The sequence below is a fragment of the Fundulus heteroclitus genome, unplaced genomic scaffold, assembly GCF_011125445.2.
Source record: "Fundulus heteroclitus isolate FHET01 unplaced genomic scaffold, MU-UCD_Fhet_4.1 scaffold_219, whole genome shotgun sequence".
Lineage (NCBI taxonomy): Eukaryota > Metazoa > Chordata > Actinopteri > Cyprinodontiformes > Fundulidae > Fundulus > Fundulus heteroclitus.
Window position 1 is genome coordinate 1 of NW_023396631.1, and position 20,970 is coordinate 20,970.

General features: G+C 40.0%; 2 protein-coding genes across 2 annotated transcripts in view; one reads left to right on the forward strand and one right to left on the reverse strand.

Moving 5' to 3' along the window:
* Position 1: 1 nt before the first annotated feature.
* LOC118559092 (proteasome activator complex subunit 2-like) lies at positions 2-3,064 on the reverse strand (the record flags this gene model as incomplete). Its single annotated transcript, XM_036129798.1, is given in 6 exon segments — positions 2-51; positions 145-193; positions 2,204-2,290; positions 2,380-2,442; positions 2,532-2,564; positions 2,816-3,064. Coding segments are annotated over 6 exon segments (330 nt in total), but the record flags the coding sequence as incomplete, so codon positions are not given.
* A 683-nt stretch (positions 3,065-3,747) lies between these two features.
* Positions 3,748-20,970, forward strand: part of LOC105940123 (E3 ubiquitin-protein ligase RNF31) — a 31,705-nt gene continuing 14,482 nt past the window's right edge. Inside the window, exons 1-14 of the mRNA XM_036129792.1 lie at positions 3,748-3,929; positions 5,330-5,535; positions 6,740-6,886; positions 6,977-7,132; positions 7,214-7,270; positions 7,367-7,496; positions 8,872-9,033; positions 9,125-9,275; positions 9,359-9,498; positions 11,574-11,689; positions 13,812-14,069; positions 14,165-14,500; positions 17,358-17,543; positions 18,560-18,766. Of these exons, the coding sequence (XP_035985685.1) occupies positions 5,332-5,535; positions 6,740-6,886; positions 6,977-7,132; positions 7,214-7,270; positions 7,367-7,496; positions 8,872-9,033; positions 9,125-9,275; positions 9,359-9,498; positions 11,574-11,689; positions 13,812-14,069; positions 14,165-14,500; positions 17,358-17,543; positions 18,560-18,766 (2,250 nt within the window). The 5' untranslated portion in view covers positions 3,748-3,929; positions 5,330-5,331. The remainder of the gene's footprint in view (positions 3,930-5,329; positions 5,536-6,739; positions 6,887-6,976; positions 7,133-7,213; positions 7,271-7,366; positions 7,497-8,871; positions 9,034-9,124; positions 9,276-9,358; positions 9,499-11,573; positions 11,690-13,811; positions 14,070-14,164; positions 14,501-17,357; positions 17,544-18,559; positions 18,767-20,970) is intronic.

Here is a 20,970-nt window from a genome sequence, read left to right on the forward strand (position 1 = left end):
GCAGGAGCAACATGATCTTCTCGTTTCCCTTGATGAAGCCACATTTTGGAGCTGAGAGACACAGAAAGAGCAGCTGAAGGCCTTCACTTCCTCCAATTAAAAAATATATTACCTTCAGGGACTGAGTCGTCCAAAACTGTTTACCTTTTTTCTTCTTCTTCTCTTCCTCCTCGTTCTTGTCTGTCTCCATTTCCTGGAAAATAAGGCAGTAGCAGAGACACAAATGTGTCAGCTGGATCAGAACATCCCATCAGAACAGAAACAGAACTTAAAAGACTTATGCCAGGCCTCCTTTTTCACTTTATTTTTTATTTTAATGTAGTAAATATCTTATCAGGCAGTTATCTAAGCGCCCAGCGGACACTGAAAACTGTGGAAACTAGGGCTGGACCATATAGAAAAAAAGCATATCGATAAAACAGCAATTATATGGATCTATATCGATAATTATTAACAAATTCTAAACATATATTTTTATAGCAGTCTAGGCCATATTCAGTAGATATAGAACAACAAACAGTGAATTCAAACTCACACCTTTATTCAACCAAATTTCTACCAAAATTGCAAGTTTTAAAAAAAAGAAAAGAAGCTCTCTGAACTCTTTGAAGGGCTTTCTGCATCTGCGTTGTGATTGGTTGGGAGGATGTAACAATTTTAATATTAACCTACATGCATGGCTAGAATGGAAAAGGAAGGAAAAATGTTATTCTATTGAACTTTTTATTAATCCTTTTTTTTTATTGACAACGTGTCTATCGATTGATATATTTTGTTATTGAATTATCGTCCAGTCCTAGTGGAAATAACTTAGCAGAGACAGAAGATGCATTGCAGACACATTAGCAGCTGAAGGGATTTAAAAGGGCTGAGATTTTGGGTTTGTGTGAAACCAGGTCGTCATTTTAGGATAATGTTGCCAAACTTGGTTAAAGGTCCTGGTTTGGATTTATTTTAAAGTGCAAGTTAGAAAGCAGACTGGCTGTGGATTAATAATAAGACAGGTCTGAGCAAAGGTTTATGAAAACAAGGAGAGACTAAAGAAATCAGTTGTAACTCTTTTTGATTTTTTTAACATGTCACGTAGTTAATAGATAATTACACATCATGGTGGTAGGAATTTACTACTAATAAAAGTATAAAATCCAGTTTATACTTATTATCGAGAAATAGTTAGGGTCATTTTGCAATACAGTGTTTCTTACCCTGGGATTATCATTTCCCATTAAAAAAAACAACCACCAAAGTTGCAGTTTAAATATTTTTAACATTTTTCATGTGACATTACGCTTCTGCAATGAAATAATAAACTATGTGAAGGAATCTTGCGCATATTTATCAGAGATGCCACAAATACAACTGGAATGAACTAAGTTTAAGGAGAAAAAAAAAGAAGTTGGGAAATTCACAACAAAGGAGAAGTGAGCAATCTGCTTAACTCTCTGTCAGCAGATTTGACAGCTATTTCATGTGCCGTATACATGAAACATTTTGCATCCCATACCTGTTCACCCATCGTCTGTACCCACTAATCTCACCCCACAGCACCCGGGACAGGTTGTCAGTCCAACACACAATCTAAATAACTATTTAGAGAGACAAAATAAGATAACATGTCATGTTTTTGGACTGTGGGAGAAAGCCAGAAAGAAAGAAGATGCAGAAAGAAACCCTGGATTTAAAGGATTTGAACCCAGGACCTTCTTCCTGCTACTGTGCAGCCCTGTTTAACTGAAATGAGCTTACGTTTTATTTAGGATATGGATTTAAAAGAGCAAAGTTGGTCAAATTGGGAATTTTTTTTAGCTAAACTTAAAAAAGTGTTTCAGTTACTTGAATCAATGTAATTCTGCAATAAGTAAAGGGATATAAATATACTTTGTTTTTACAACAGGAGCAACAAACATGGTGACTACTGCTGTAATATTATCCTTTGTACCTCAGTAATTCACAATTAGAGATACACCAAGTTGGGTTTTTATAAAAAGAAAGAAAAACTACATATCTGAAGACCTAAAATGAACAAATGTTTGATTGCTGAGTAAATAGCCGGTGCATAAGAAGCTGCATGAAGTGAACAGGTGTACTGATCTGGCATTAGAGAGTAAATTCAACTGAAATTGACTTGTGCTAATCAGAAGAAAGTTTATGAAACTAATTCTGAGGGTTGTGTATGATGGAAATAGAGGAGCCGTCAGATCACCTCGTCTTCTGGAGCAGGAGGATCTGGGATGGGAATATCCAGAGGAGCCTGGAGTGAAGACATGTCTGTGATGCTGAGAGCGTCATCCTGGGGAAAACAAACAGACAAATTAAATAAAAATAAAAACAATCATCCTGGGGTGGATCTAAAGAATACAGGTAGTTAGTATACTGAACCCTGAGCAGAGCATCCAGCTGAATTATCTTCAGAGGAATGAAACTGGAGAACAGATTCTCAGCCTGGAATCATAAAACAGAGATCAGGAGCTGCAGGAGGGGAATTAAACTGGGAATTACTTCACTTTTCAGGGTTATAAAGGGACACAAACCTCATGATAGAGCGACTGGCGGAAGTTTTCCACCTTTGTCGGAGACAAAAAAAGACAAAAGTACCTGCTGAGTCACGTTGGCAGAAGGATTTATGAAATTTACTTTCGTTTTCCTCCCAGAAACGGGACTTTCCACCGCGTACACCATCATAAACAGCCATATTTACATTGTATTACACGCGTTATTTACACAACATTCACAAATAAACGATTTTACTGTCAAAAAAATAAAAGTTTCAGTAGAACTCGTAATTCCTGGCCGCATTGGCCCCCATCGGACTCACCTTGACTGCGTTGTCTCTGCTTATTTTCAGCGCTGCAGCCTTTGACATGATGAAACTCTGCCGCTTTTAAAAGATAAACCACTTAAAATAAATAAATCCCCAGGATGGATTTTAAATATATTTTTCCTGTGCGGCTGCAGCTGAGGACAGTTGGACCTTTTTGTGTGGGTGTGACTTATTTTATTTCCTCATTGAGTTTACTTTCGATTAAACGTCGCACCTCCCACCCCGCGGTGTCCCTCCTCTGCAGAAAGTAGTCCGCTCGTGACATGCGCGAAGAAGGCTGCTACTGAGCATGCGTAGCAGGTAAACAGGAAGTCAGGCTTCCGTTGGAGTAATAAAAAATATCTGAAACTATTTAACGAACACATTTGAAGCGTTTCTGTCTGAAATACAGATTATATAATAAAAATAGCAGCTGCGGCAGGTTATGCGTTCAAACATCTGGTTGCAAATGAGATAAAATATACGATTTGTTTTTGTCGGAGGCACAACTTGAAAGCACAGGGAAAAAAACGTTTTGGTTAGTGATGCACCTTTAACCTGACCAATAATTTATTAGCATACTTTAATTATGCATTTGATACTGTTGTCCCCAACATAAACAGCTTACAATAATAACCCATTTATTAGTTTTAGCTGATTATTTAAATGTTGTTTATACTGGGTTTTTTTGTTTTTTTTTTCAACCCTTAAAGAATAAGGTAACGTTAAGTTTTTCAGCTTGAACCTTAGATTTTTTTGTAGGTGGAAACCAGGAAAACTTCATTTGTATTATTTATTTATTTATTTTATTAAACTGTAGAACATGTTTCGTTAACAAAAAACATAATTTGTCGGCGTTACAGACCAGATTCTTACACAGAAAAAGAAGAATCCGCTTTTATTTTTTAAAAAACACGCAAAACGTTAAACCGGAAGTAGAATTAGCTCCGTCGCCGTCAAATTTGCACTTCCGCGTATCCAGCTAGTTTCAGACGGGTAGAAAGAAGCGTTCCGCGTAAGGCGGTGCGTTTTAAAGACATTATTGGGCCAAAATAGAAATAAAAATAAAAATTATTTTCCAAGGAAATACGGAAAAATCCCGTCAGATTCAGCACTAAGGGCGACAGCGGTGAGTAACATTATGAACTAAACAGCTAGCTTGTTGACATCGGTTCAAAGTTTCGCTTTCAGCTGGATTGACGTTTTTGTTTTTAGTTGTAGGTGATTTAACAGACCGATAGCAGTTAAAAAAATTTTGTTTTTAATTAAAATAAGCAGCACCGAGGGTTGACACTTTCTCACCTGTCATCTGTTTATTTCTGTGGCTAATATTAGCCCAGTGGAGTTTCCCATTGTGTCAAAGGTGAAGCGAATCATGCAGTCTTTGTTTAACCTTTGATATTTGGTCATCCCATTAGGTCATGTTTTACAAAGATAAGCTCTCTACTTGTTCATTTTTTATTATTAAATATTACAGTTATTTATACAAGTAGATTGAGACACGAATTCACATTTACAAGAGAGAGCTGTTAGCACAGATTTAAAAACTCACACAGGAAAAACAAACAATGCGACACTGAAATAGTGTTTACAGAACTAAATAATCAAGAAAAAATACATTTAAGAGAGTAATGGGGACATTGTGATAAGGTAAAGAAAGATAAGCCTGAAATGACACTTGATTATAATTGATCTTTTAGTTGCACTTTTCATCAGAACTATTATCAACTCATGAAAACCTTTGTAAAAAGTAATTTATGAGCTCATTGGTCGAGCTGGCATACGCTGCAAAGGCTGGAGTTATTAAAGCAGCTGTCCCCGGTTAGATTCCCGGGTAATTTGCTCTCTCTGCCCTTCTTACTGTCCAGCCATTAATGAATAAAGTGCCATCAAACCTTAAAATAAAAGATAAAAAGTTATCCAAGTTGGCCGATGAGACCGCGGTAAACTCTATCAGAACCAGAGCCAGGTTCAAAATGAGCTGGCAGTTTATGTGGACAAGACAAATCAAATAAAACTGACCCAGGGGTACTTTCTAAGGGAATTTAAAGCAAACCGAGGATTCAAAGTTGATGATGGCAACAACTTTGTCAGTTTCTCTGTACAGGAAATAACGGCAGCTAAACCAAGAAGCTGAGAGCCAGGGGAAATAACAAAGCTATAAAATTTAATTAATGGTGGTTTTAGCTGTTAAAGCCTCCATCCAGGGAGTCAGGAAAGTTTTTCTCTGCTCCCAGACACTCATTTAAAGACAACAGTTGATTAATTCAGAAGGGAAAGTCGGTGAAAAGTGTTTTTCTCTGTTTTTGGAAGAAATACACGAGGATGCAGAGTGAGCGAAACTTCATATGTTGGTATTAAAACAAAGAATAAATCTGATGATAAATTTTCTGCAAAAATGAAGTAAGAAGAGGACAACAATGATTATCTCCTCTGGGCTTTTTTAAAAATAGCTGTAGCAATTTTATTTAAACCTAAATTAGTTTTTTTAAAGCTTGATTTAGTTATTCGTCTTTCTGTTGCTGACAGCCATGGGCGACAGCCCCGAGTCGGTCCAGATGGAGGAGGTCCGGCAGACGGCCCAGTCGCTGCTGGCGTCGTCGGGGTCGGCCCAGGACGTGAAGGCTCAGGTTCTGACGCTGGCCAGCATCGCGCTGCCCGTCTCAGAGAAGTACCGTCATCTGACGGCAGAGGAGATGCTGAAGGAGAACACCGCCGGGCGCAGCAAACCCGAGGTCTATTCCCTGTTCAGCTCATAGTCCTGCTGATGATTTCTGTTACTCTGGAAAGAATATTTGGCCTTTTATGCTGCAGTTGGGTCACAGTTTATATTTCACTTATTTTTTTTCTCTATTATATGCTGTGTTTCCCCTAGAAATTCTGTCTGGGGGACTTTCTTCCACTTAGCTTTCTATTAATATCACAGAATACAGCTTTATACCAGCAGCTGTCTTCTGTCTCTCTTTACCTTTTTCTTATTTATCGGTCTTTCTATCTTTATCGTGTTTTGACAGCTACCTGCCTTTCTTCCTTCCTACTTATTGACTGAATGAAAATCTCTTTGAAATTTTGTTCTGCCAGAGTTTATAATATTTTTCAGCATAACTTTATTCAGTTTTAATTTAATTACATTTAGAATCTGATTCTGATCCATTCATGGAGTCTATCTAGCAACAAAAATATGTTTTCAAAAATAAAGCAGCGTCTTATTTCAGGGATGGATTCAGGAAGGCGGATTTTTGTTTCCGACAGACAGACTTTTGGTGATTTGTGAAATCAAACCAAATGGTAATTGTTTTAGGACATCTGATAATGAGCAAAGAGCCGTTTACTTGTTGAGAATATGCTCTATTACGCTTTAATATATTAAACAGACGTGATAATCCTCATTTTTGTATCAGGCAAACTTTCTCAGTATATTGAAGTAATCAGGGCACCATGTGAAATAAACACATGCGTCCTTTTTCAGTAGAAACACACCAGAAAATAACTGACTAGGACTCATTTATCCAGTTGGATGCTGCCCTCCCGACGCACGCAATAATAATTCTGTCGGGATAATTCTCGGTAATTTAAGCGTTTCTCTTTAATGAACGCCTTATTCTCCTCCATCAGAACAGACTCAGCATTTACTGTCTGCTTTTTCTGCCTAGAGACAGAAAAAGCTCAGGATGTGATCTGACGCGGCTTAGAAAGGCTAGTTTTAATAAAATTAACCATGAACACGCACAGACGTATAATAATTTACTGCATGCCGTGACTTTCTTGGCGGGGCGCCCCCTCTTGTTGAATGGTAGGAAAAACACTGGCAACATTTCCACATTATGAGGCAAAATGTTCACTAATCGATATGTTTTTATCAGTTTACGGTTAAATGTCAGCAGAGGGGAGGTAAAAAGCCTCAGAATGTTAACCTATCATGATTTTGTGTCCCGTCAGGTTCTGGAGTCGTTGAGCAGACTCGTCAAAGCGTTGAGCATCCTGGAGAAATACGGCTGCAACCTGACGAGCCCCTCCAGGCCCCGATACTGGAGGAGCGTCAAACACAACAACCCCGTCTTCAGGACCACCGTGGACGCCATCAAGGCGAGGGGAGCCCTGCAGAATCAGACCTCGGCTCTGGACGCAGAGTTTCTCTCCTGGTTCCCGCTCTGACGTGCCGTCGTGTTCCCACAGGGAGGCCGGAGGGTCCTGTTCCTGTACGGATACACCAACCAGCAGATCGACGGCCTCAGCTTTCCCGATGAAGTCAGCGAGCCGGACTGTGACGGCGTGGCGGCCGTGACCCTGGAGGTGATGACGCTGCGCACCGAAGTGGACATGCTTCTGAAGGTCGGTGTCGGCGCGTGAGAAAACCCGATCAGTTCTCACTCTGAAGCAGAAAGCCGACATGTTGAATCTGTTTGTGTGCAGGGCATCCATCCTCATCCAGAATGCTTCAAAGACATCCTCCCCTGTCTCGTCCAGCAGGTCTGCACAGTTTCAGTGATTAAAAACACAACCCAGTCAGTGATACGTCTGAGTTCAGCTGGTTTTGTGATTATTTTTTATTCATTTTTTGTTCAGGAGAAGCCTGAAGACGTTGTGTTAAAGCTGCTTGGAGACAGAGGAGAGGGAGAACCAGCCCGCCCCGCGCCTCTTTTAGTCAAACCCACTCCTCTGCCGAGGCTGCCGCAGCCTCCAAAGCCTCTGGCAGGTGAGTCGCTCACATAAATAGAAACGACACTTACCAGTCGCACTTTCCTGCTAAAAGGCTTAAAGTTAGGTTATAACATTTTCCCAGTCCAAACAACTCTGGAAAAAACACATTTGTTTCCTGACTCTTTTCTACTTACTAGAACAAAAAAAACGGACTTCCTAACAACGAAAACAGACCCGTAAATCCTCGACTGTTTATACACATGGGACTAAAGAGGGAAATATTTATTTAATGTTACAGAAAGCTGCTATATTAACTAAAAAAAATTCAAGCTCAACAGCTTAATATCGAGATATGCTGAATTAATAACATTATTTTGAAACAATTATGGTTTTATAGCAACAAAACAAGCTTGCTTTTAAGATCTTTCCATTGTAATTTTAGATTATGGCAAAATCCTAAACTTTTTTTCTTGAAACTATTGTTAAAATTAAGGAAACTTAACATCTTGCTTTGGATTCTAAGGACATAATAAAAGTTTAGTTCAATTAAATGCAGTTCAGGTTTATTTATAAGTCAAAACAAACTTTAGATCTTGGTATCTTGATGAAAATTATTCAACTGTCACAACAAACCAAGCTGCAGATCTCCGTCGCTAAACAGTAGATAGGAGCAAAAAGTGTAACAAGTTCTACATTTCCTTTCATCCTTATGTACACATTAACAAATAATACATGATGCGTCTAAATAACATATACGCTACAGAACTACTGCCAATAAAAGCAACAATAATAATATTACAGGTAGATCCATTGATAATCTGCTTTTTTTTTTTTTTTTAGCATGATTTAATCTGTTTTTAAAAAGTTTGGACCTTGCTTGAGCTCCATGTTCTGTCCACACTTTCACCGACACACAGAAAGTTCTCCTTTTTGTTCCGATGGTGTCTGTCTGATATTAATTTAAACGTCTTAACTCTTAACCTCCTCTTTTCTCTAACAGTTTTTAAATGTTTTCTAGTTGTTGGTGATTTTGGGCTTTAAACATAATTAGCGTGTTTGTAGACCAACTTTATCAGTTAATTTGTTTAGTTTAAATCCTAGCTTAGTGTGTTCTAGCCCCGACGCGTCGTTAATTATGCTTATTGCTCTTAGTTGAAGTATTAATGACATTATTGTGGCTTTGTTTTTGTAAATCTCTGCACAGTAACTGAAATAAAGGTGAAACTAAGGAACAGAACCGAATGTGAAGCTTTTTATGATATAATGGAGGTTTGATGTTGTCCAATTAAAGTGGGAAAAAAAAAATAATACTTTGTGTTACACCTCAAATTCTCAACCACCTCATGGACCAACTCTCTGTCCGGCCCCCAGGACCTGGACTTTGGACTTTGGACCCCCCTGCAGTAAATGTGTCTCTCTTGTGTCTTCAGCGCCCCCTGCAGTCAGCGAGTGTAATCTGTGCGGCGGCGCTTCCTCTCTGGTTTGTCCGTCCTGCAGCGACAAGCCTTTCTGCGACGCCTGTGACGACCTGTACCACCGCCACCCCTCCAGGGCCGACCACAAGAGAGACAAAATACTGAAAACCCAGCAGGGTGCGTCCGGTTTCCCCCACAAACCAAACACTGAAATTATTTTTTTATTTAGTTTGTAATGTTCCTGTTCTTTGTGTGTGTCGCTCTGCAGAGACCTGCAGCATCTGCGGCATCTCCAGCGTCCACATCCAGTGCTCCACCTGCATCCAGAGGTTGTGTTCCAACTGCGACCGGCTCTTCCACTCCCACCCCGACCGCAGAGGTCACAGCAGGACCAAACTGGCTGCCGCCGCCACAGCCAGGTGAGCAGAACCGAACAGAACGGAGCCTCCTGGGCGTCGCTGCGAGCTCCACCTGACGCTAACCTGTCCCCTCGTCCCCTCAGCCCGTCTCTGTCCACCTGGGAGTGCGCTCACTGCACCACCCTGAACGAGACCAGAGCTGTCCTCTGCACGACGTGCGACCGCCCCCGCCTCGCCACTCCCGCCATATCCGTACAGGATGGCCCGCAGTCGCAGAACACAGGTGGAGCGCCGGTGAATTCAGCTCTGACACACTGGTGCTTTTAAAAGCACAGCAGCCTTCTGAAATGTAGCCTGTCCTGTTAAAATGCCAGGAGGGGAAAAATACTGTGACGTTTATCCTGTACAGTTCAACAACGACAACATGTTGGAACAAATGAGTAAAAAAAAAAAAGGTGCAATGATTGCTGCAAACACTTCCTTGCTCGTAATAGAAGCTCATTCTGATTCAGGTTCCATGTTTCTTTGGTTGAAGCATTTCTCCAGACCAATCAGATTGTTAGTTTGTCAGGGTTCCCACGGGTCCTTTAAATCCTTGAAAGTTTGTGAATCTGAAAAAATAAATTCAAGGCCCTTCAAAGTTCTTGAAAACAGCCAAAAAAAACACCTTGTCCTTGAAAGTCCTTGAATTTTTTTGTGGGGTTGAAAGTTCACACGGATGACGACTCATGTCATTATTTTACTACCACACGATCTTTTAAAATTATGTTGATTCCGCAGACTTTTAATTTGCAAAAGTATGTTCTCTCTTCTTCGTTAGTTGCTAGGCTACGGTTTAGGCCTACGTGCGTCCAATAGGTTACATTCACGCAGTGTTGCCAACTCAGCGACTTTGTCGCTATATTTATCGACTTTTCAGAGTCAAAGTCAAAAACTAGCTCAATCAAAGATGAAAGTAAGTGAAACAAATTGATATAATTCTGAACACCTCAATGCTGCACTTTTTTCCATAAGATTCAATGAAACGATAGGCTAATGTACATCTTAAATGTAATGTAGTATGGCATAGCCATGTACTGTGGATATAAATGTAGGCTATGAATATGATCAATATCAATGTAGGCTATAAATTAAGTCCACTTTCTTGCATTGCTTCTGACCCAACAACTTCTATGCCGTTTAGTCTTTTATTGAATTTGCATTGTATTAAATATGATAACCTATTTAGCGGTCACAGTAGGTAAATGCCGCCACGTGTGGTCCTTGAATTTGAGGAAATTGGTCCTGGAAAGTCCTTGAAAGATCCTTGAATTTGATGTTCACCAAGGTGTAGGAACCCTGGTTTGTCCACAGTCTTCTTCTGCTGACATATTCTGTCAGATTTAGCTCTGAAGTCTGGTTTGGTCGTTGTTAATCTACAGTTTTGCTCCCAAAAATGTATTCTTTTGTTGATTTCTGATTATTTCTTGCCTGGTCTCATTGCATCATCTTTTAAAAAGAAGATTTTTGTGGCGCTGCTTCGCAGGAACCGTGAGCTTCCCGCTCTGCCTTCTGTCCCAGGCAGCGCTCATCTGTCTGCGTCTTTAACTCTCTACCAGAAACCCGCCTCCCTGTTTCAACGTTTGTCTAAACCTTTTTCTAAATGTTGTCAGAAATATTCACCAGATTCCTCTTGGCTTTTACGAGATTTAAACCAGATAGGGCCGCACAAAGTCAGGAAATCTGTCTAATCTTAAAATCTTTCATTTTAACTGCCTTGATTCTATCTATCATGATTAACCCACATTTCCAGGACACTTTTCTTTTTCTTTCCATCACACAATCTCCCCTCCAGTCTACCTGAGTGACCATCTCCACTATTATAGAACCACATCCAGTGTGGGCAGTGAGGATCCCTCCCTAAAAGTCAGATCTATCGTCTTTAGGCCGAGCCTGGACGCCTGACTCCAGAACTGAAGCATCCAAACCAAATATGGTGTCCAAGCAACGCTCTGTGGTGCCATTTGGACACAATATTTACCCTGTTGACATGCGGCACGTTAAGGACAAGAGGATGACGTCTGAGGACGGCAGGTTAACTGGATCCTCTGTGTTTGTTGGGAGGCGTGAACGCCAGAAGTCTGAATGCTCAAACTGGCTGCAGCAGCTCTATTGGTGTAGGACACATGCAGCCAGGTTGTTGCACCTCATTTAGTTGGTTTGCAGTTGAACTGTACGGGATAAACTTCACCTTTTATAATGTAATTTATTTGTTATACGTCACCCTGTGTGTGATTCAGGGTCCCTCCAGAGGAAAAGTGCCTTTAGGACAGAAGCTGTTGTTGATTTGACCGTTTTTGTCTTATCCTTCCCCCTCAGAGTGGAAGTGTAAGAGCTGCACAGTGGTGAACCAAGGCAGCAGCATCCTCTGCTCGGTGTGTGAGCGCCCCCGCCTGGCCGATCGCCCGCCTGTCCCCGTAGACCTGGGGTCCAAGGTCAGCTGAGAACGTAGCCTCCTTTATGTTAATTACCTCGCAGACTGAATTAGTCGTTCTTAGACCAGATGCTGCATCTGTTCATAGATCAGCTTCTTTCCTTCTGTGCAGAATTTACTTTTTAACCAGAACAGATTCACTCTTTAGTATATTCTTATTCATGTCGCAGTAAGAAACTTTTATTCTTATAGCGGTTGATTGAAAACGGGCAGAAAAAAACTATAAAAAAGTACACAGAGGAAATGAAAATGCATTAAATAGACATAATTATACCACAAAGGTTTTAATTTATTTAGAAAATCAAATTTTACTACTGGTAAATTTATACATTAAGAGATTTGCACAAAATAATGCAGCCAAAATATAGAATATTGCAGGTAGGTGAGACATAAAAGCTGGTGTATCCCAGGGGTGTCCAAACTTTTTGGTACAAGGGCCAAAATTGTCAAGTCAAAGGAACTCGAGGGCCAAACAATTAACACTTTTTTTTACCTGCTCTACAAAGTCTGATAATTTTACATAAATAAATTAGTCAGATTTTTTTCATATTGCTGTCTGTGTTTCTGTGGGGGTGCATGTGATTCTTGTTTGCTTAAGTGACCGTGATGGTTGGATTGTGAGGTGATTAGCTGGAGAAATGTCAGCGATGAGGTTGTTTTTCCTCTGTGTCAAAGGTTAGGGAAGTCAGGAACACCGGTTATGGGGAATAACAGCATTTATGATACCAGATATTGATATCGGCCTAAATTCTCCTATCGGTTCATCGCCATGAAGAGAAAATCTGAATTGGTTGAAATGAACACAAAGGAAAACAAACACTACGTCAGTCAGAAAAACCTCACCTGTCCTCCGTCTCCCAGGATAATCCAGGTTTATGCGTCTAAACCAGGGCTCAACAACACGGGGCCCAAGTAGCCCTCGAGGACCACATTTGGGGCCCACAGGCCTGTTCTAAAAGTACCACAATCCAACACCTAAACGTTATTTTATTCCGTAACTCTTCTTGTTTAATCACACAAATTTATATAGATTTAAAAATAACAATAAATGTGTTTATTTTACATAAAGTTAAGGTGAACTCTGACTCCTCTAGGTCAATGGTCAGTACTGGTAGCACTTCCTATGACACAACACCAATGAAGTAGCTCTTAGTTTCAAAAAGGTTGCTGACCTCTGGTCTAGACTCATGTCCCGACCCTTTTCTCATTGAGCTCCTAAAATGGGCAGCAGAGAACATGTAGTTTGTTGATGCATTTACAGACTGCAAAGTAGGGCTGGTATCATCTAGGATGAGCCGATACGATTCTCATACAGCTTAGCTTGATTTGATTTGACTCCAATATCAATATTTATGACTTTCAAATTAATGCCCAAAGTCATTTAATCAACAAAACCAGCCACATATGATATTTATGTTCAATTTATTGAACATTGATATATTAACAGGAGAATAAAGTGCATTTGGTTCAATGCATTTAACTTATCACAGAAACCAAAAATGTGCCCAAACATCTGATTTTAGGGACGAAATGGTAAATGGCTTGTACTTGTATAGCGCTTTAACTAGTCTTGACGATCTCCAAAGCGCTTTACACTACATTCAGTCATTCACCCATTCACACCCTGGCAGTGGTGAGCTATGTTAGTAGCTGCAGCTGCCCTGGGGCAGACTGACAGAGGCGAGGCTGCCATGCACCGGCGCCACCGGGCCCTCTGACCACCGCCGATTTTAGAAGCCCAAAGGAGCTTCAAAATTCCTGTCGGCCGTTCCGCAAATTCGTCTCACTTGCTCTTCCTCGCTGTGAACAGCAATTGCGCGCTGTGATAACACGCGAAAGCCAGAATATCAATATCAATCTCTGTTTCAATTTTTATGCACAGACCTACTGCAAAACATAGCTTTCTATTAGTAAACGTTTAATAAACAGCAAATAAACGCTGTTTCATGGCGTTTTAATAAAACCTTCCAGTTCTCGTTCCTAAAGGGTCCAGAAAAGCAGCGTCTCTCTCAGTGATGTTTATATTCCAGATGTTCCTTGTTGCCCGTTTCCTGCTGGCGTTTAATCCCCTTTATTCATCCTATTCTGACTCGCCCCGCCTATCCGTTTGGGTTTCTTTTCAGTGGACCTGCCAGTTCTGCACCTTCGTCAACTCCAAGCCCTCGGCGGCGTGCGAGATGTGCAGCCTGCCCTCCAAAGACTCGGCCGGGCTTTCCGTGCCTCTGCCGCTCCAGCAGCCGCCGCCACCGCCGCCGCCGGCCTTCGCCAAGGAGCAGCCCGAGTCCGGCGGGAAACCTCAGCCCATGCCACGAGCCAACCTGGACCAGAAGAGACAGAAGACGATGAGGGAGGACGGCCTCGCACTCATCCACCGGATCAAAGTAGGACAGATTATAACGCGTAAAAACTGGATACAGTTTTAAATACATCATCAAAAGCTCTCTAACATGCAGATCTGAACCGCTCTGGTTTGCAGGAGGCGGAGAAGCGAGGCGTCAGCCCCGAGGAGGTCTACGCCGCTCTGAGCATGTGCGGCGGCAGCAGCGTCAGCCCCTGCGACTGGCTGACGTCGGAGCTGCCCCACCTGCTGGACGAGATCTGCGCCATGGCCGCCTCCGTGCAGCTCAACTACAGAGCGGGCGGCGGCGGGACGCAGCCGGTCGTGGAGGGGGACGGCTGCGTCCCGCCGGAGCCGAACCCGCCGGCCGGCGGCGCCAAGCTGTCCAGAGCCGAGGCCAAACTGGCCTGGCTGGCGGCGGGCGGAGACAAGGAGAAGGCCGTGAGACAGCTGCTGAGAGACAGACAGGTCAAGGTAGGAGGCGCCGTGACAGACCGAGTTTAAAACAGGGTTCCTGCAGATCCTTAAAAAGTCTTAAAAGGCATTAAATTCTGTATTATAAAACTAAGGCCTTAAATGGCATTAAAATGTCTTAAATCAATCTTTCTTAGGTCTTAAAATTGTTACCAGGTCATAAATAGGATTTTATTTTTGTAATCCTTACCAAACGGTAAAATAATTGACACAATTATATTTTTTTTAAAATTTACCAAACGGCTCAATTGGTTCCGTCCCGATAGAGGAACCAATAAAAACTGTTGCGGCCGGACCATAGCTGTGAAAAAGAGTCTGCACTGGTTATGTTGTGGTTTTTAAAACTGATTTATAGTTTATTTTAGTAGGGAACAAAACAAAGTTTGTGAATTCAGTTCAGTAGTTGATAAAAATATATCTGTAATTTGTGTGTTTTTTTTAGCTTTCTTCCTATATGGAATGTTTTTCAAAATCTTTAACATGTCTACTGAGCCAGAAAGTAATGGTTTATGTTAAAATAAACATTTGGGTGAAGTTGTTGCAAACAGGTTTATCTTGTTTATCGTGACGTTGGTCTTAACTTTTTATTTCAAGTGGCATTAAAAGGGTCTTAAAAAGTCTTGAATTTAACTTGCCTTACGCTGTAGGAACCCTGTAAAAGGAGAAGTTCAAGAAAAGCTTTTATGTTACCGTATGTTTCAGACTATAAGGCGCACTTAAAATCCTTAAATCTTATATATGATCAACTTCGAGCTTACTGACTGATTTTATGTGGTACAATACGCCCAAAAATGTGTAAGTACAACTTTGGTTAGTAGCGAAGCCTCTCCACTCAATGGATATTCAGAGCATTACGGCACACTGTGTCACTACCTGATAGGACCCCTGAGGTGTCTGCAAGACTGCCTGACAGTAATGTCTAAACTAGAATAGCATTCATGTAAGGCAGCCTGGAGTATGCACTACATTAAGTAAAGTTTTCATGAAATTATGTATTTGTCCTTGATTTGAGCAGCAAGTTTAAATGATCTGCCAATAAAGTGAGATTTTTAGACTTAAAACAGAAGCAATTCATCTCCATCGTCTTATTTCAAGTGCAGTATATCAAATTATCTTAGGTTAAGGGTCAAAATACTCATTCTTTTATGTTTATGATCTTTATGATCTTATTTACCTGCTCAAATCAAGGACAAATGCACTCACTGCAAGAAAATTTTACTTATTTTTAATTCCATTTTGCAGTGTAGCAAAAATAAACGTAGTTAATTAACTATAAAAGTTACATTATTTTGACAAATACACTTATTTAAAAAAATATTTTACTTATTTGTAGTTCTGTTTTTGCAGTGTAGTAAGTCAATTCAATATAAAAGTTCACTTTATTTTGGCTTTATGTTAGAAACAGGGCAGTGTAGTCCAGCTACTCTGTCCTGACAGAAACAGATAGAGAACTGTGGACGTGAAGGAGTGATATTACACACACGGGAAGAATATTTAGTGCACCTTGTGGTCCGAAAAATATGGTAATGTAAAAGTCCAGCAAACATTGTGAACAATAAACAAACATAACTGACCTGACTAACAAAGCGAGTCACATGGTTAGATATACATTGGCTCATCAGACCATAAGGACACAATATAGAAAACTAAGCACAATAAAACAAATACTCACAGAAATTAAGTTTGCTAAAAGGATGTCCTACAAGAAAGAAATTCAGAAATACTAAAGGTGAAATAAAAGTCTTTAACTCAACACAAAACTCCTTCAACATAAGTGAATATAAATTCTGTATAAACTGTTATAAAAAGTGTTGGGTTGTTGACATTGTTGGTGGGAACCATTCTGGAGGCACTGCTTTAAACTCTTATTAATAATAAACTACAATAATTTGGGATTTAGAGTCTTTTATTGCCACTTTTTCCAAAGATCTATAACAAATTTATACAACCCTTTTTTTTAAAGTTTCATACATCCTCCCATCAGTCTCTCCATCCATCAATTAATCTTAATTAATCCCATTTAACCGTCTCTCTGTCTGTCCTGTTGTCGCTCCATCCATAAAACCTTTTATCCACCTATCTTTCCATCATTTCTGTCCTTTCCTCCACCTGTTCGTCTATCCGTCTGTCCTCTTATGCGTCTACACTATCCACCCATCCTCTGGTTTTCAAGTGAACTGACATCTACACTGCAAAAACAGAACTAAAAATTCTTTAAATTAGTGTATTTGTCCTTGATTTGAGCAGGTAAATAAGATGATTTGCCAGTAGAATAAGATTTTTCCACTTAAAATAGGAACAATTCATCTCCATTATCTTATATTTTAGGGGTAAAAATACTCATTCCATTGGCAGATAATCTTATTTAATGGCTCAGATCAAGGATGAATAGATTAACTTTAAGAACATTTTACTTGTTTTTAGATCCGTCTTTGCAGTGTAGCTATCAGGACAGGCTGGAAACTCTGGTTTTAGCCTTGTCGCTCGAATGTTTGGTCAAATTTAAGGGGTAGAAACTTCAGTCGTGTCTAAAGAACACATGAAAAAGCTTTAAGCTGAAACCAGAGGAGGAAACTCTGCTGAAAAACGTGAAATGCGTCAATCCTCAGGTTATATGACTGAGTTAAGGGTTATATGTGGAGGTATAGAAGTGACGATGTTTTAACTGCTGAGACACGTCAAATGCTCCATATAAAGTTTATAAATAATTTATAAGTTGTAATTTAAATGATTATTAAGGGTAAAGTATTTAGTTCTAGTTAGAAAAGTTAAAAGCATGTTTAAGGCTGTAAATTCTGTGATTGAGAGGAAAAATTACTCCTAGCTGCTTTCTTCTTTCTTCTTCTTTGGTGTCCAGATGAGGGAACTTCACTCTCTGGGCTTCCAGGACAAAGCCCAATGCGAGGAGGCGCTGCGGCAGAGCGGGGGGGACGTCAAAGGGGCCCTGTCCCTGCTGCAGCGCCCCCTCATGGAGCCTTTCCACCAGCGCATCTGGCTGGACCAGCCCGAGCCTCCCATCAACCCCAAACACCCGGACAAGCAGGTCAGACTTCATAGCCGGCCCGCGCTGCGAAACGTCTGCGTTCCTTCTTCACACCGTGCTGCGCATAGACATAATATAAGAGTAGACGCGTCGTTGGGCGGGTTCTGCCTATGCTGCGATGCGTCAGAGCGTCCGCCATCTTTAATGTGGCAAATCTGCAGTTACTCAGTCACTTAAACAGTATCAGAGGGACTTTAATCTCTGAATATACACTTTTTGTTCGTAGTATTTTTTTTTTTGTAATATTACAAGTTTATTTTCGTATCCCTTTAGCTTCATTCTCCTGAATTTATTCTGCTAAAGAATAAAAAATATTTAAAATAATCTAACCTGGTCCTATTACTCCAGGAGTGAAATAATTCTGCAAACTGACTATTCTGGAAATGTTCCCTCTTAATTCTCATAATATGATGTTTTTATCATAACATTATCACTTTTGTGTTTGTTTGTTGTTGTTTTTTTACTTTATTGACCTAGGACCTTTTTTCCTCATATTATTAATTTTACCTCTTTAATACTCCACCAAAAAGTCTGTTCCTAAAGGTTCACATGTGACGCGGTTTTATGAAATAATGAAGACCACAATGTTTAGATTCAACAAACTGATCCTTATATTCATAACACATATAATATTCATAACACACACACACACACACACACACACACACACACATATATATATATATTTTTTTTTTTTTTATTTTTATTTTTTTTTTATTTAATTGTTTATATATATTTTTTTTATTTAATTGTTTATATATATATATATTTTTATTTAATTGTTTATATATATATATATTTATTTAATTGTTTATATATATATTTCTTTTTATTTATTTATATATATATATATATATATAAATGATGCATCTTCTCTGATTCACGTTCACAATAACAGAACTCAACTTTTTTCTGCCACATACAATATGGCGGTGACGTTGACGTGCGAACCTGCGCCCTATGACGCGTCTACGTATATAATGTCTGTGGTGCTGCGTGTGTCCGCTGCCTTTCAGAGGATGTGCCGGCGCCTGCTGGCGTTGTACGACCTGCCCAGCTGGGGGCGCTGTGAGCTCGCCCTGTCGCTGCTCCAGGAGCCCGACGTCAACTACTCCCTGGAGGACGTGGTGCAGGCCGTGAAGGAGTCCCAGGACCGAGAGTTCATCAGGCGCCTGCTCAACACCGAGTGTCCCGTCTGCCTCAGCATCTTCCCCCGCAGCAAGGTCAGTCGGCAGGGAGTTGCACCGGCAACTCTTAGGGCTTTAAAAATAGGGGCGAAAATGCTAATAATCAGAATGAAAACTGGAAAAACCGACGGCAACATTTCAGGTTTGATAGCAAAATGGAGGAGGGAAGTTATTCAGCACTTTTCTGGTAGCCTCAGACTCCAGGCTTGGTGTCCTGCAACGTTTAGCTGCATCTCTGCTTCAACTCGCCTTAATCTAATCTAATCTAATCTAATATCGGCTCATTAGCAGAGCTCTGGAGATCTGGACTGCACTCATGGAGCGGCATAATTTCATACATCGATACTAAGGATGCACATACTGGGAGTCCATCCAGAGTAAAATCACAGTTACAGTAACCATAATAACCACATATTTCAAATCTAAATGTTTAAAGAATGTTATTATATATGAGCTATACGGAAATATTATCTTAAGAAAGTGATGGACATCTCCCCAGAGTCCTGTGACTCTTCCATGATCAGTAATTAGTTTTAAAAAACAAACATCAGGGAGTTTGACTAATACCAGCTTCATGTGTGTTGAATAGTTACTTCAACTTTTTACAGCGTTGTTTTGTCTTCCATTAACTCTCTGTTTAATTTCATTATTTTTCACATATGAGCAGTGAAAAAGGTTCCTAAGCTACAGGTGATGCTTTAACAAAGTCAAGACTTGATGAATGGAAAAACCTTGCAATAATAACTTTTTTTTTTTTTTTTTTTTTTTTTTTTTTTTACTTTAGTTGACAAAAAAGTAGCAAACTATCATTGCACATGCTTTCTTTTTTTTTTCTTTTTTTTAACCAAAGCAACACTAAAGGTCTTTTAAAATGATCAAAGTAACAAAGCCATGAGGATTGATCCCACGTTCAGCCCTAATTTAAAAGTTATTTACTCTGAGCAGCAGCGCTAAAGTCTGTTAATCTGAAATAATTTGCAGAAGTTCTGCCAACTTGGAGAATCTTTCCAGGAAAACAAAACTTGTCAGGGTCACATTGGTCAATTTCCTCTGGAAAGTCTGACATTTATGATGTTTTTAGGGGTTTTCAAAAAACAAATGCAACATGTGAAAACAGGACAAAAAAAAGGCTTATTTTAAGAGCACTTTATAGGATGAGTCCTAGTTCTGTAACTTACCACCAATTGTTGCATTTTATTCATTGTATTTATTTATTTTTCTCATTTTAATCCCACTTAAAATCTATTATTTATTAATTTTCCTCCTTAATCAGAAAAGCACGGTTAGCTTGTGCACACTATTGTTAATGCAAAATTTGTTTTTTTTTTTCATTATCCTAATTTCTCCTCTTATTTGTTGCAACTGTTTTCTAAACATTAATATTCAGAATTTATTTTGAAAATAAAAAGAAACACGCTGACAAATCATATATTATTAATTTCCGCCTGGGGGGGGGGCAACGTACAGCATTCGTGCTCATGGCCCCCAAATAGCTAGCACTGCCCCTGTCGGACGCGCTAATGCTAGCTGAATCCAACTGATCGGCGTTATTCAACTCTGCTCCAGGTCAGGTTCTGTTGGAATCAGGGTTAGAAAATGAAAATGTTTTAAATCAACAATGCACTACAAGCTGTGAACTGTGGAGTGGTCAGCAGGGACGCGGCTAGAAGCCCCGGTACGCCAAGGGGTAAACTTCAGAAGTTTCCGGTATCGCTCCATAACGGCCCACTTAGAGCACTGTGTATAATATAATATATATCGTCGTCACAATATCAAGGCTGGATCAATTTATATGTATAGCACCTTTCAGTACAAAGACAATGCAAAGGCCTTTACGTGATTAAACTATAGGAAACTAAAACAGAATAAAAGCAAGTAACTAGAGCAAGAAACTAAAAGCAAATATTAAAAACAGTTTGGACTACAAAGTTGAACTAATGACGTTACAGTCATGTCATGCTTTCAGTGTGAGCATTGTTCCTATCCAAAAAACGACTGCCTGGCATGCAATAATTATTGTCTAATAAATCATAGCTGGACCCAGTCATGTGGCAGCAACGGTCACAGAGCGATGGAAGCACAGATGAAGAAGAAAATATGTATGTATCGTCGCAGATTTCTAAGACTGTGGAGCTCTAACCGATATGCAGATCGGTTGGCAACTTGTAGCTGGAATCAAACCCACAACTTTTGGTTTGCAGAGCGACTAAACTTCCCGCTGAGCCACAGTTGTCTCAGGC